The 13,029-nt window shown below is 39.8% G+C and overlaps 1 protein-coding gene across 1 annotated transcript in view; it reads left to right on the top strand.

Annotated features, from left to right (window-relative positions):
* The window catches only part of dgkaa (diacylglycerol kinase, alpha a), a 66,205-nt gene extending 55,181 nt beyond the window's left edge, over positions 1-11,024 (top strand). The window contains exons 16-24 of the mRNA XM_072696486.1: positions 813-898; positions 2,668-2,757; positions 4,181-4,341; positions 4,662-4,726; positions 5,831-5,921; positions 6,040-6,217; positions 6,377-6,494; positions 7,829-7,889; positions 8,686-11,024. Coding sequence (XP_072552587.1) covers positions 813-898; positions 2,668-2,757; positions 4,181-4,341; positions 4,662-4,726; positions 5,831-5,921; positions 6,040-6,217; positions 6,377-6,494; positions 7,829-7,889; positions 8,686-8,766 — 931 coding nt within the window. The 3' untranslated portion in view covers positions 8,767-11,024. The remainder of the gene's footprint in view (positions 1-812; positions 899-2,667; positions 2,758-4,180; positions 4,342-4,661; positions 4,727-5,830; positions 5,922-6,039; positions 6,218-6,376; positions 6,495-7,828; positions 7,890-8,685) is intronic.
* The last annotated feature ends 2,005 nt before the right edge of the window (positions 11,025-13,029 follow it).

Below are 13,029 nucleotides of genomic sequence, written 5' to 3' on the forward strand. Positions count from 1 at the left end.
ATCTGGCATTCTTTTAAAGAGCAACTCGCACGTCAGTCGTGTTACACAGGTAGGACACTGTAGTGTTAGGAGTCTTGCCAAAGGACCTTATACACCTTATTTGGTGTCACTTCCACAGACAGAGAGGAGGTGTTGTTACCCACTTACTAGTTCTAACTTAATATATAAGGGCTTTAAAAAAAAAAAAAGATTAATTAATAATTGAATACTAGTACAAATGTGTGTTAAAATTCATTCAGACTAATTACTAGTCATAATAAATTACATGCTCTTGTTTTTCCTATGTAATAACTTATACTTTTCTCAAATCTCATTTTTCTGTGTATTTCGAAGGTGTTTTCTTGTATCTTCCCATTTTGTTCAGTGTTAAGCGTAAATTTCCAGAGAGCAAATTACTGTTTATTTCTAAGAGGGAAAAAAATAAAAGACTTTAAGTGGAAATGAACCAGATATATGCGGTTAAGAAATATATACCAATATTTAAAAAATTCCCGTTAGCGTGGAAAAGAAGAACACGTGCAAGTATTTATGCTTTTTTGGGAACTTTTATTTGGACAATTAGCGACTGGGAGCAGCGCGGTTTGCACAGAATAGTGCAAAAAAGATTGAATAAAAAAGATTAAATAGTCGAATAAAAAAGTTTCCTATAGTTTCTCTCTCAAAAGCTCAATTTTGGTCGAAAATAACATTCATGATATTCTGATTATTTTCATGTTTTAAGCTCCTAAATAAACAACACAAAACCTTTACATTGGAAACTATTAGGAAAACAAGGTGAATTTACTCATTATTAATTTCTTTTCAATCATCAGGTTATGCTTCTTCAGGGACCTGCAGGACTACCGGATACTAGTCTGTGGAGGTGATGGAACTGTGGGCTGGATCCTTGATGCCATAGGTTTGATTTCAGTGTTCATTCATTCACACTATTTGTCCCATCCATGATGTTGATGTTAACTCTTTAAACTCTAGACTGATGTCTTAGGCTTATTTTCCACAAGGGATATCATTTAGCACTATAAGTAGTTTGGAAATGAACTGATAATTATGATTAATGAGTTATTATGATAAAAGCTTCCAAAACCAAAAACTGCTCACCTGTACAGAGGGCTTAAAGCATTGCAAAGCCTCTAAAAGCCCTTCAGAAACACTGGCTGTTTGCATATAATGTATAGAAATTGGTGCAATTGGCGCATTAGGAGAACCATCCTCCAACTACCAACTTATCATTTTCAGTACATGAAAAATATGAAGTTTCATTTTCAGTTTTTCATTTTTCTTGAGGAGTTTAGCTAAGACAGTCCTAATATACAGTAAGTACTGTAATGCTATATATTGTGAATGCAAATAGGCTTTTAATATGCTTTAATAAGGCAAACATATGAACTAAATATAGCAGAAGTGTTTCATATGTCCTATTAGTCCATGTTTACTCTAAAGCATACACTGCATGGGTATTGCATCTGAATGCATGGGAAGCACAGGTTTAGTAAATTGTGTTAATAGGATTTGTGCAGAGTAATGTATACCATAAATAAAATGGTTCATTACTCGTATATTACTGAAGACAATTTCCCTTCTTCGGCCACTAGATGGCGTGCTGCTTCAGTCTCTGTGTAAAGTTTTAAATGCAGTTGTACATTAATTAGTGACATTTGTCTTTTGTGTTTGCTCAGCTGTGCTTGATTCAGATGATTTGCTAATGGTCATATTAGTAACAGTTTATATAGAATAATAATAATAAGGACCTAATATAGTATTGTCCAAAAGTCTTATCTTACCTCATGTCCCAACGTCTTATCTTACCTTAGGTCCTAAAGTCTTAGTTTATATTACCTAATGTCCTAAAGTCTTATATTGCCTTATGTCCTAAAGTCTTATATTGACTTATGTCCTAAAGTCTTATATTGACTTATGTCCTAAAGTCTTATCTTACCTTATGTCCCAAAGTCTTTGTTTATCTTACCTTATGTTCTAAAGTCTTATTTTATCTTACATTATGTCCTAAAGTCTTAGTTTATCTTATGTCCTAAAGTCTTATCTTACCATATGTCCTAAAGTCTTATCTTACCTTATGTCCCAAAGTCTTAGTTTATCTTATGTCCTAAAGTCTTATCTTACCTTATGTCCTAAAGTCTTATCTTACCTTATGTCCTAAAGTCTTATTTTACCTTATGTCCCAAAGTCTTATCTTACCTTATGTCCTAAAGTCTTATCTTACCTTATGTCCTAAAGTCTTATTTTACCTTATGTCCCAAAGTCTTAGTTTATCTTATGTCCCAAAGTCTTAGTTTATTTTATGTCCTAAAGTCTTATCTTACCTTATGTCCTAAAGTCTTAGTTTATCTTATGTCCTAAAGTCTTATCTTATGTCCTAAAGTCTTATCTTACCTTATGTCCCAAAGTCTTAGTTTATCTTATGTCCCAAAGTCTTAGTTTATCTTATGTCCTAAAGTCTTATCTTACCTTATGTCCTAAAGTCTTAGTTTATCTTGTCCTAAAGTCTTAGTTTATATTACCTTATGTCCTAAAGTCTTAATTGTTCCATTACTTTGTCCTAAATCCTAAATTTACCTTAACTTATGTTATAACTTCTTATTTTGATGTGAATATGCAAATAATTTCTGTCCTCTGTCTCCACCTCTATGTGCTGTCTGATCCCTGTAGATAAGGCCAGCCTGCCAGTGCGCCCCCCAGTGGCTGTGCTACCTCTTGGCACAGGAAATGATCTTGCACGGTGTCTGCGATGGGGAGGAGGTGAGAACAGCTCTTGGCTGCTGAGTTTCAGACGGCAGTCTGATTTGAATGCTCTAAACAGACAAAAAAAATGAGGTGACAACCTAAACTAAGGTCTTCTTTACTGATGATGAAATTCCTCTTCAGACAAAACACCCTGTAGAAACACTGATACTCTCAGCTTTATCTGATACTTTCATCAGTGTCACAGCAGGACTCCTGCTTATCATAAAAATCAATATTAGGTTTGTGCTGGGGGTGGGTGAATTATGCAGCATTGGGCTTAAATGAGAGCTTCACTGATTTAAAAAAATAACGTTTTCTGCATAATTCAGGGGTTGAGATGTAAATCAAGCCATTCATAGTGGGTTTGGTGAGAAGTGGTTCATCATAGAGAAATGAAGTCAGGTTTGTTTACAGTAATAGGAGCCAGGGGTCATCATGGCTACGGCACAAATATAGCCACTTTGCCACTTTCTAAAACCACCAGTGAATTTACACCTCTCTCCTGACGTATGGAGTGTTGATGATGGTAAAATTATTGGGGGCTATTTTTGCCTTACAACACCCTGCACGTGTTTCTAATTGGGTTTTGGACCTAAAGCTTATCTTAATACGTCTCAAACAATGTCTTAGGCATCAGGCAGAGTTTACGCTATTATTTCCTATAATATGGTAAAGGTGCGAGTATTTATTACTGTACTATGTACAGCGAAGTGTGTCCTCCACATTTGACCCATCTGTGGTAGTAAACACACAAACACACACACTAGTGAACTAGGGGCAGTAAGTACACACACACACGCAACCAACTCCAGCACCCAGGGAGCAGAGAGGGCCTTGCTCAAGGGCCCAACAGCTTGCCGAGCCCGGGTATCGAACCCACAACCCTGTGATCAATAATCTGGAGCTCTAACCGTTCAGCCTGGAGCATTTCTATTGGTCCATTCTTACACACACACACACACACACACACACAGAGTCATATCAGAATATTATAACCACCCCTGGTTTGGAATGACCTCAGTCCATTATATCAGCTCCACGTCCCATACAGGGGCACTGTGTAGTTCTATAAGTCCAGACTGTATCCATCTGTTTCTCTGCATATTTTGTTACCCTCCTGCTAGCCACCCTGTTCTTCAATGCTCAGGACTCCACAGGACTGACCACCACAGAGCAGATAGTATTTGGGTGGTGGGTAATTCTCAGCACTGCAGTCCTGTGGGGTCCTGACCACTGAAGAACAGGGTGAAAGGAGGCTAACTACGTGTCCTCCTGCTCCTGTATGGACATAATGGGCCGTGGTAATAGTGGTGATTCCAATCCAGGGGTGGTCAAAATATTCTGATATGACCGTGTATACATATATGTATTAATTGAGGAATAATAATATAGTACATATGTATTATGGCAGCATGTCTCATTGGTTTTCTGTGTGCAGGCTATGATGGCATGGACCTGGGTCGCATCCTAAAGGACATTGAGTTCAGTACCCCAGTGCTGATGGACCGCTGGAGTGTGCAGGTGGTTCTAGAGGACAGCCAGGAGAGAGGAGACCCTGTGCCTTATGAGATCATCAACAACTACTTCTCCATCGGAGTGGTGAGAGAACCCTAACAAGGGGCTCCACTAAACTGAGCTCAGTCACTTTTGTGTCTGTACCTGGATGCTGATTGGTATTTTTGGGTCATATTGTGGCCTGTTCTCCCCTGAGAGTCTCATCCTGAGCCGTACAGCTGAGACCCGAGTTAGATTCCCAGTAGACAGAATCAGGCAGTTAGCCGTTAGTTTTTTCCCAGGTCTGCTGAGCAGTTAAGACGATGTGTTAGATGTGGAGGAGTGTGTGAGTTCAGCAGAAATGTGCACTTTGAATAAATGTCATAGATGATTAATCTCATTGCCTCTTCCGCTCTGTTCTGCAGGATGCATCAATCGCTCACAGATTTCATACCATGAGGGAAAAACATCCACAGAAATTCAACAGCAGGTGAGCGACTGATTTTACATCAGGGAGGAAAAGACATTTACTGAAATCTGCTTCAAATATTCATGTAGATTAGGTCAAAAGTATTGGGACACCTGCTTATTCATTCATCGTTCCTTATGAAATCAGGGGCATTCGAAAAGAGTTTATCCTGCTTTTGTTGGAACAACTGTCTCAAGTGTCCTGAAAAAAAGGCTTTCTACTAGATTCTGGAACACTGCTGTGAGGATTTGATTGCATTCAGCGACAAGAGCGTTAGTGAGGTCGGGATGTTGGATGATCTCCATCCCACCTCATATCCCCAATATTCCATCTCATTGTCAGCACCATCCATCATTCCACAGAACACAGTTCCTCCACTGCTCAACAGCTCAATGCTGGGGGGCTTTATACCCCTCTAGCCCACGCCTGGCATTAGGCAGCATGGAGCCAATAGGTTCATGCTTCTTATCTGCTCCAGAGGGTCCTATTCTGATGGCAGTACTTCTCCACAGGGACTAGACAAGCTGTGTGTGTGCATTTGCTCCACTGTGTCAGCAATGGATGCAATTTAAAGTAGCTGAATGCATTTATTAGAAGGGGTGGCCACAAATATTTGGACACAGTGTTATGTAATTAAGGCATTTGCTAAGGAACTCCATTCAGCTCTGGTTGTTCTGCCTGATATTTTTACTATCCACAACCACCAGTGAACCAACACATGTCATCTGGTTATGGTGAAATCATGGGAGAAAACTCTACGACTCTAGAAATCTGTTTACACGCTTGCTGACTATGGTGAATGATGTGCCCTCAAATGTATTCTTATGTAGAACCTTAACTATTCATGTGATATCAGCGTTGGGTAGCTTGACATGAAAATAAATTACCGAAGCACTGTGAATTAATTTTAGCCTTAGGCTTTAACAATACTGATGCTAGTTGTGGTATTAATGCCTATGAATTTTAACCATTTTAAGTGATCTTATGTTTAGCTTGGTCCAGCCTCGCCCACAAGATTGAGCTCGGAAATGCTAAAGGCTGAAACCGTGTGAACTGTGCAATGTGTCACTTCTCAGCATGTGTTAATGGCTTCTGTTCATGTTTAAATGTCCCTGCTGGGCTCAGAATGAAGAACAAGCTGTGGTACTTTGAGTTTGCCACCTCAGAGACCATTTCTGCTTCTTGCAAAAAACTCAAGGAGTGCCTCACCATCGAGGTGAGATTTTTTTGTGTGTGTGACTTTAAAAAAAATGTCAGTCTAAAAGCTCCTGTAGAAGAGAAACAGTATTTACTGAACTGTTGGTCTTCATCACCTCGTTCTCTTTATTATTCAGTGTTGTGGCGTTCAGCTGGACCTCAGTAACCTCTCGCTGGAGGGCATCGCTGTACTCAACATTCCCAGCATGCATGGCGGCTCAAACCTGTGGGGCGAGGCCAAAAAGAGTGATCGTGGTAACCAGGACCTGCCTGAGGTCATCGTAGATCCAGAAGTCCTGAAAGTCAGCCCTCAAGGTAGGTTTCTATCGAGCACCGTGCATCCATCACTGCTTCCACCACTGGAGATCCGAGGATTGGTTCTAGTCCCAATTCATATTATAACACACTGAGTAAACAGTGGTGTTACCTACCTAACTGAGCTGGAGTGCACAACTATTCTTTATCTACATTTAGACCTGAGTGACAAACGTGTGGAGGTGGTGGGCCTGGAAGGAGCCATTGAGATGGGTCAGATCTACACCGGTCTCAAGAGCGCTGTCCGACTGGCCAAAACATCGCAGATTACCATCAGGTGAGCCCTGTGACTAGCAGGAAAACATTACACACCCCCACATTAATTACTACTTCAAATGTGTAAGATTAGAAGGAGGAGCAGATGATCAGAACATGGTTAGAGAGGATCTGGAAGAGTCTGTCTTATTTAAACCTCAGACATTTAGTCTGGTCTGCTCGTGATTGTTATAGTGAGTGGTGAAGATCACTAGGGGCATCATTGGACCTCATTTCCGGAGGCACATGCCCCAGTGAAGTGTTGCTGTGTCCCTCTAAAACCAAGGTGGTAAAAAGTCAATCCTGAATTGCTGAGCGGAACTACCAGACGCCACGCAAAGTTTCCCATAATGCCCCAGCATCTTTCCCAAAGCTTAAGCCAGTTTATTTAGTATTTCTTTAGTATTGCGGCATTAATTAAACTAGCATAGGCTTTATTCATGCTAGCTGGTGAAAGGGTTTGATAACACAAGGTTGCTAAATGAGTGTGGTGATGCCAATGGCCAATATAGCTCTAAACTACTCAATTTAATAACTGTAACCATAAACTGATGATGAAAGTCAAATATACGAATTCAGTTTCACCTGTAGGTTAATGCCTATATTATATAAATATAAATATCATAACAGCCAGGTCAGACCTTCCTAACAAGTAAAGCCCAGGAGCAGATCACAGGATGTGTAACAATATCTACAGCAGTCCTAAGATGTCATCACAGGACCAACAGGTAGATTTAGCCACAGATAAGGTCAAAGTACAGCGTCTACCACCAGAATAAGATCAACAGGTCTGATTTGTGCAACGATGAAAACCATTGCCGTCCAAAAATAAACATCGGCGTGAGACTAAAGTTGGCCAGAGAGCACAAGAGACCAAGACCAGGACTTCTAGGACAATGTGCTTTGGTCAGAAGAGTCTATCGACTGTAGACTTTGTGAAATTCTACATCTGTTTGACTGTAAATTATTCATGTGTTGCATTTTGTGATAATAAAGGCTCTGGGCTGGCTCTGGTTGGGACATGCAAGTGTTTTTGTTTTTCAAAGTGAAGCCAAAATGGAATGAGGTCGAGGCAGCGAATGAGGGGGCAGCAGTGATGCATATATCTGATGTTATGGCATGCTGTGGCATGTTTAGAGTTGTTCACACCCTCTGTACACTCATTGTCCTCTGTTCCTTCGTCCACATACACTCAATAGTCATTCATTCACGCTTTTTAAAAGGATAATATTCACATTACATACAGTAGCACTTCTCTTTTGTCATAACAGCACCATCATAGCACCATATTAGTCCCATAACAAACATTACTTAGCTTATATGCCTTATTAAAAACAATAAATGACTCTATTATAGGACGAAGAAGGCCTTGCCCATGCAGATTGATGGAGAGCCATGGATGCAGCCACCATGTACAGTAAGTGTGCATTACCACATCAAGAACTGCAGATCTAGCCATGTCTTTTTGAGTAGATCTATGTGTGTTAATTTAGTGTGAAATGCTCCACTGTAGAAAAACTTGCACTATATTGACAAAAGTATTAGGACATCTGCTCCTTCATCGATTCCTCCAAAATTAAGGCTATTAAAAAGAGTTTATCCTGCTTTTGTTGGGGAAACTCCTCCAAACCGAAACTGTCTCTACTCTACTGATTTTGGAGGATAGGAGCGTTAGTGAGGTCAGGATGTTGGATTATCACCAGCCCACTCAGCATCCCCAACTCCGCAACTCATCCCAAAAGTATTGGATGGAGCACCAACCATCATTCCAGAGAACACAGTTCTTCCACTGCTCCACAGCTTAATGCTAGGGGGCTTTATACCCCTCTAGCCCACGCCTGGTATTACGCAGAAATGCGGTGCAACCTAAAGTAGCTGATTGCATTCATTAGAAGGGGTGTCCACAAACATTTGGACATTAAAGTAGAGGTGAATGTTCTATGTGTTGCACCTGCGTACTCCAGGGTGGTGGATCTCCACCACCAGATTTCATAACGTAGTTCATTACCTATCTAAGCCGTGCGTGGGCAGCAGAACTGCCTCTGACACACCAGGCTGGAAGCAAGCTTAATACGTCTACTTTTAATCTTGAGGAAAACGGACCACATCGTGTCTCGTTCCTGAGGAGAAGAGGTGGACAGTGTGGGATGCAGAAGTGCTTTTGAGACAGATCTGCTGCGATGACTCACGAGGTGTGTGTTTATCTTCCACAGATTCATATCACGCATAAGAACCAAGCCAGCATGCTGATGGCTCCTCAAGCCAAATCCTCCGGCTTCTTCAACCTCAAGTAGTGCCTACGTCTGCCTCAGCAGCTCCACCGATCTCTACGTCTGCGTGTGCCACATTTAGCAGCTTGCTTACATGGACGTCGAGACCGGTGCGGTGCGGTGCGTTTGTGCAGGCCCAAATGTGTGCATGTTGGAAAGGAACTACTGGTAAGGAGGCTTTGGGAAACCCTTGCGTAGTCTGAAGAGAACTGGTCCCTTTTCAAGCTGCCATACATTTACCTCAGTGGTGCATCAAGAACGCGGTGTTAGTTTTACTTGAGCTCCCTCGTGCCATAACAGGACATTTCGTCTGCGGCCAGGTTCTCGCTGTGCAGGCTGAGCCTAGACTCGGATCACTTGGGATAAGCTCGGATCACTGGCCCCGCTCGGTCTGCACAGCGAGAACGCCGCCATTGTTTTCTAAGTCTGAAGCATTGACCTAAATGTTCTGTGGCTATAGCGAATACTAATACTTCTTAACATCAAGATTTAAACCGGCTGTTCTGGATTCGGCATCAGCAGGTCAGAAGGATCACTGGATTTCAGTGCACGAGACCCGAGAGATGGCAAAAACACAGCCAGTAATTTATTTGATCTTACTTGTGTTTACACCTGAGATGTGTGGTGTAATCTTTAGATATGACATATTGATCATTTTAACGGATCATTTTGCTTCATGTTTAGCAGGACGTTTCTCAGACCACTGTACTATTCCATTTTAGTACCTTTTAACAGCTTGAATGTATGTACCGGAAGCTTATGATTACGATTACGATTACGATTATGAGTATGATCACTTGTGTCCCTGCTTTGCAGGTCTTGATAGCACAGTAGACCTTTACCAATAAACACAAACAACTGTAGAAATGGAAGTAACCTCTTCTTGCGAAAGTAGATTGTAATTAGTCACATGCCATACATATCTTTTCAGTGTTGACATGGTTGCTGGTCATACACTCTGATACAAGGAGGTACCACAAAGGCTTCTGAGAACCACTTTTGGTTCCCCAAAGAACCGCATTTGGTGTTTGAAAAGGAGCGGTAGCAAAAGGTTGTACACTGTAAAAAACACAAGATCCTTGAGGAACTTCTGGAGGTTCTTGAAACTGAGACTGTGGAGGAAACTTTTATGGTGCTCTGAAGAACCTTCAAGAAAAGGTTTGAGAAGAAAAAGATTTCTTAAAGGTTTGTTAAAGCATCAGTTAAAAGTTTGTTAAATCACAGTTTCTAGTTGAAGAACCTTCAATGGTTCCTCAAGGATCTTGTACTTTCAACTGTGTAGTTGGATTCAAATATAGGGACCTTAATTCAAATGTGTTATTTGAGGAACCAGATTTTGTACTGAGGAATCCCAAAATGTTTGTACAGGCACCTCTAAGAGCTCTAAGGAACGTTTGAGTTCTTGGAGGAACCTAGAGGTTCTTTAAGAGACTACTCGTTTTTTACAGCGCCACTGTTAAAGGTATAAGTTCCTTGAGGAACTTCTGGAGGTTCTTCAATTTAAAATTGTGAAAGAATCTCTTAAGGTGACTTTAAGAAAAGGTTTTTAGAAGAAAAGGGTTCCTTACAGGTTCCTCAAAGCACTGTAAGAGGTTCCTTCACAGTTTCAAATTGAAGAACATCCAATGGTTCCTTGAGGATCTAATACTTTCAACAGTGTAGTTGGATCCAAATATAGGGACCTTAATTCAAATGGGTTTTTTGAAGAACCAGATTTTGTACTGAGGAATCCCGAAATGTTCAAACTAAGAGCACTGAGAAATGTTTGGGTTCTTGGAGGAATCTAGAGGTTCTTTAAGAGACTAATAATTTTTTCCTTGAGGAACTTTTGGAGGTTCTTCAATTTGGAACCTTCTAAGATGACTTCAAGAAAAAATTTTTAGAAGATAAATGGTTCCTTCCAGGTTCCTCAAAGTGTCTTAAGAGGTTCCCCCACAGTTTCAAAGTGAAGAACCCTTAAAAAATCTCCTCAAGGAACTTATACATTTAACAGTGTATAGCAGTTTGAGGGTTCTTCCTGGAACCGGTGCATCATGTGGGGATTATTCAAACTTCTCCCAAGAAGCATCCGTTGAAACTTCTTTCCTGGAACCAAAAGTGGTTCATCTGTTCCACTGTGCGCAGAACCCCTTGGCACCTTCATGTTTGAGAGTGTACTGACACTTTTTTTCTCTCTCTCTCTCTCTCTAGCTTAAGAACTGTATGTAGCTCCTGAGAATATATAAAGGATCTTTCAGATTCTGTCTGTGAAACGACTGAATAAAAATATTGTAAAAATGTTCCTTTCCTGTTCTGCTGGTGATGTTTCTAAGCCTTCTCATGGACTGTTCAGAAGAAAACAGGGGCAGGTGAGCAGGACGGAGACCAGTCTCAGCACGTCTCGTCCGCTAGATGGCGCAATTCGTTCGCAGCCAGGCAGGCCAGACGTGTCTGATTCGACTGTGCTTTGCTTTCTGTTCGGAAGGGTGGATGTGGGTAGAGGTGCCCAAAGCCACACTGTTGCAAAGCTCAAGCAGAAGTTATGTTGCAACCAAAGACCCAACCTGAGTAGGAGTAACAAGCAAACAGGTACTCAGTTCTCTAGAGAACTGCCGAGAGGAACTTCTTAGTACATCCAGCATCTAGCAGCATATCTGAAGGTGCTGTTTGGTTTTATTCACTGGTTTGCAATACTGACCTTAGTAGTTATTAGTGGAGATTGTGGATGGAACATGCAGAGTTCATGAAGAGGTAGACTGACCCCCTTACAGATTTACTAGAAGTAGAAGTAAAAGTACTGTAATTTGATTTATCATACTCATGTAAGTCCACATCTACACTGGAACCAGTTACTCTCCACCTCTACTCACATTATCAACTGTACAGTACACCGATCAGCCATAACATTAACACCAGGTGAGTGAATGCAAGAAGCCATCAAGTGAGCGGAAAAGCTTGAGGAGTGAGAGAGGTTTAGGCAGCATTGAGAACTTGCTGGGCTGTGTTGGGGAATGTGTGTAGAGGAAGATTCCACCCACTGTGGACAGCAGTGAAGGACGTGTGGTTGGTGTGGTGTAGTGGCTAACACCACTGCCTTTCCTCTGGAAAACTGGGGTTGGATTGACCCTGGCTGGGTAAGTACCCCATGCTCCACTAATAAGAGAATAAGAGTCCTTGGGCAAGACTCCTAACTCTACGTTCTCCTACCTGTGTAATATGATTGAAATGTAAATCAGGCTGGATAAGAGTGTCGAACAAATGCCGTAAATATAAAGGTGTGGAAGAACGTTGGTTAAATCATTTTGGTGAAGAGGTGGGTGCCGGAGAAGAACCTAGACATACCTGCCTGCTTTTGTTCCTATTTTGTTCTTCTGCTGCCTCTTTTATAGAGATATATTGGGTTAAATATATATATATATTTTGTTTCCATGACAGCAATGAAACATAGTTAACATAGTTAGTTTTTCTGTCATTTGCCCAACATGCCCGGACATTCATGCATACAAATGCTTGGGGTGATGCTCAGGTAATCACTCTGCAGCAGGATAGCACTAATGTAGTAAATATGCAAATATACAGACTAAATATAAAGAAATATGAATGTTATGTATGAAACTCTAAATGATTTATAATTATATTAAACAAAAGATAAACTGAGGGGGAAAAAGATGTTCTACTAGAAATCCAATTGCTGTGAGGATTTGATGATTTGATTGTATTCAATTTAGTGGGGTCAGGAAGTTGGATGATCACCACACCACCTCATCCCATAGGTTCATGTTTATCTGCTCCAGGGAGTCCTATTCTATTGGCAATACAGTCCAGTCAGCAATGGGTGCCACTTAAAGTAGCTGAATGCCTTTATATTACTAATTTTATATATATATATATATATATATATATATATATATATATATATATATATATATATATACACATACATACACACACACACATTTTATTATAACAAATATTATTTATTATTAATTATCAAATTATTATTATTATTTATGATTATTATAAAAAATACAAAAATAATAAAAATATATATAATAGCAATAACAACAAACTTAATAAAATAATAATAATATAAATAATAATAATTTGATAATTAATAATAAATAATATTTGTTATAATAAAATGTTTATATATATATATTAATTTTATTATAACAAATATTATTTATTATCAAATTATTATTATTATTTATGATTATTATAAAAAATACAAAAATAATAAAAATATATATAATAATAGCAACAACAACAACAAACTTAATAATAATATAAAAATAATAATAATAATAA

This window comes from Salminus brasiliensis, chromosome 14, assembly GCF_030463535.1.
Source record: "Salminus brasiliensis chromosome 14, fSalBra1.hap2, whole genome shotgun sequence".
Taxonomy (NCBI): domain Eukaryota; kingdom Metazoa; phylum Chordata; class Actinopteri; order Characiformes; family Bryconidae; genus Salminus; species Salminus brasiliensis.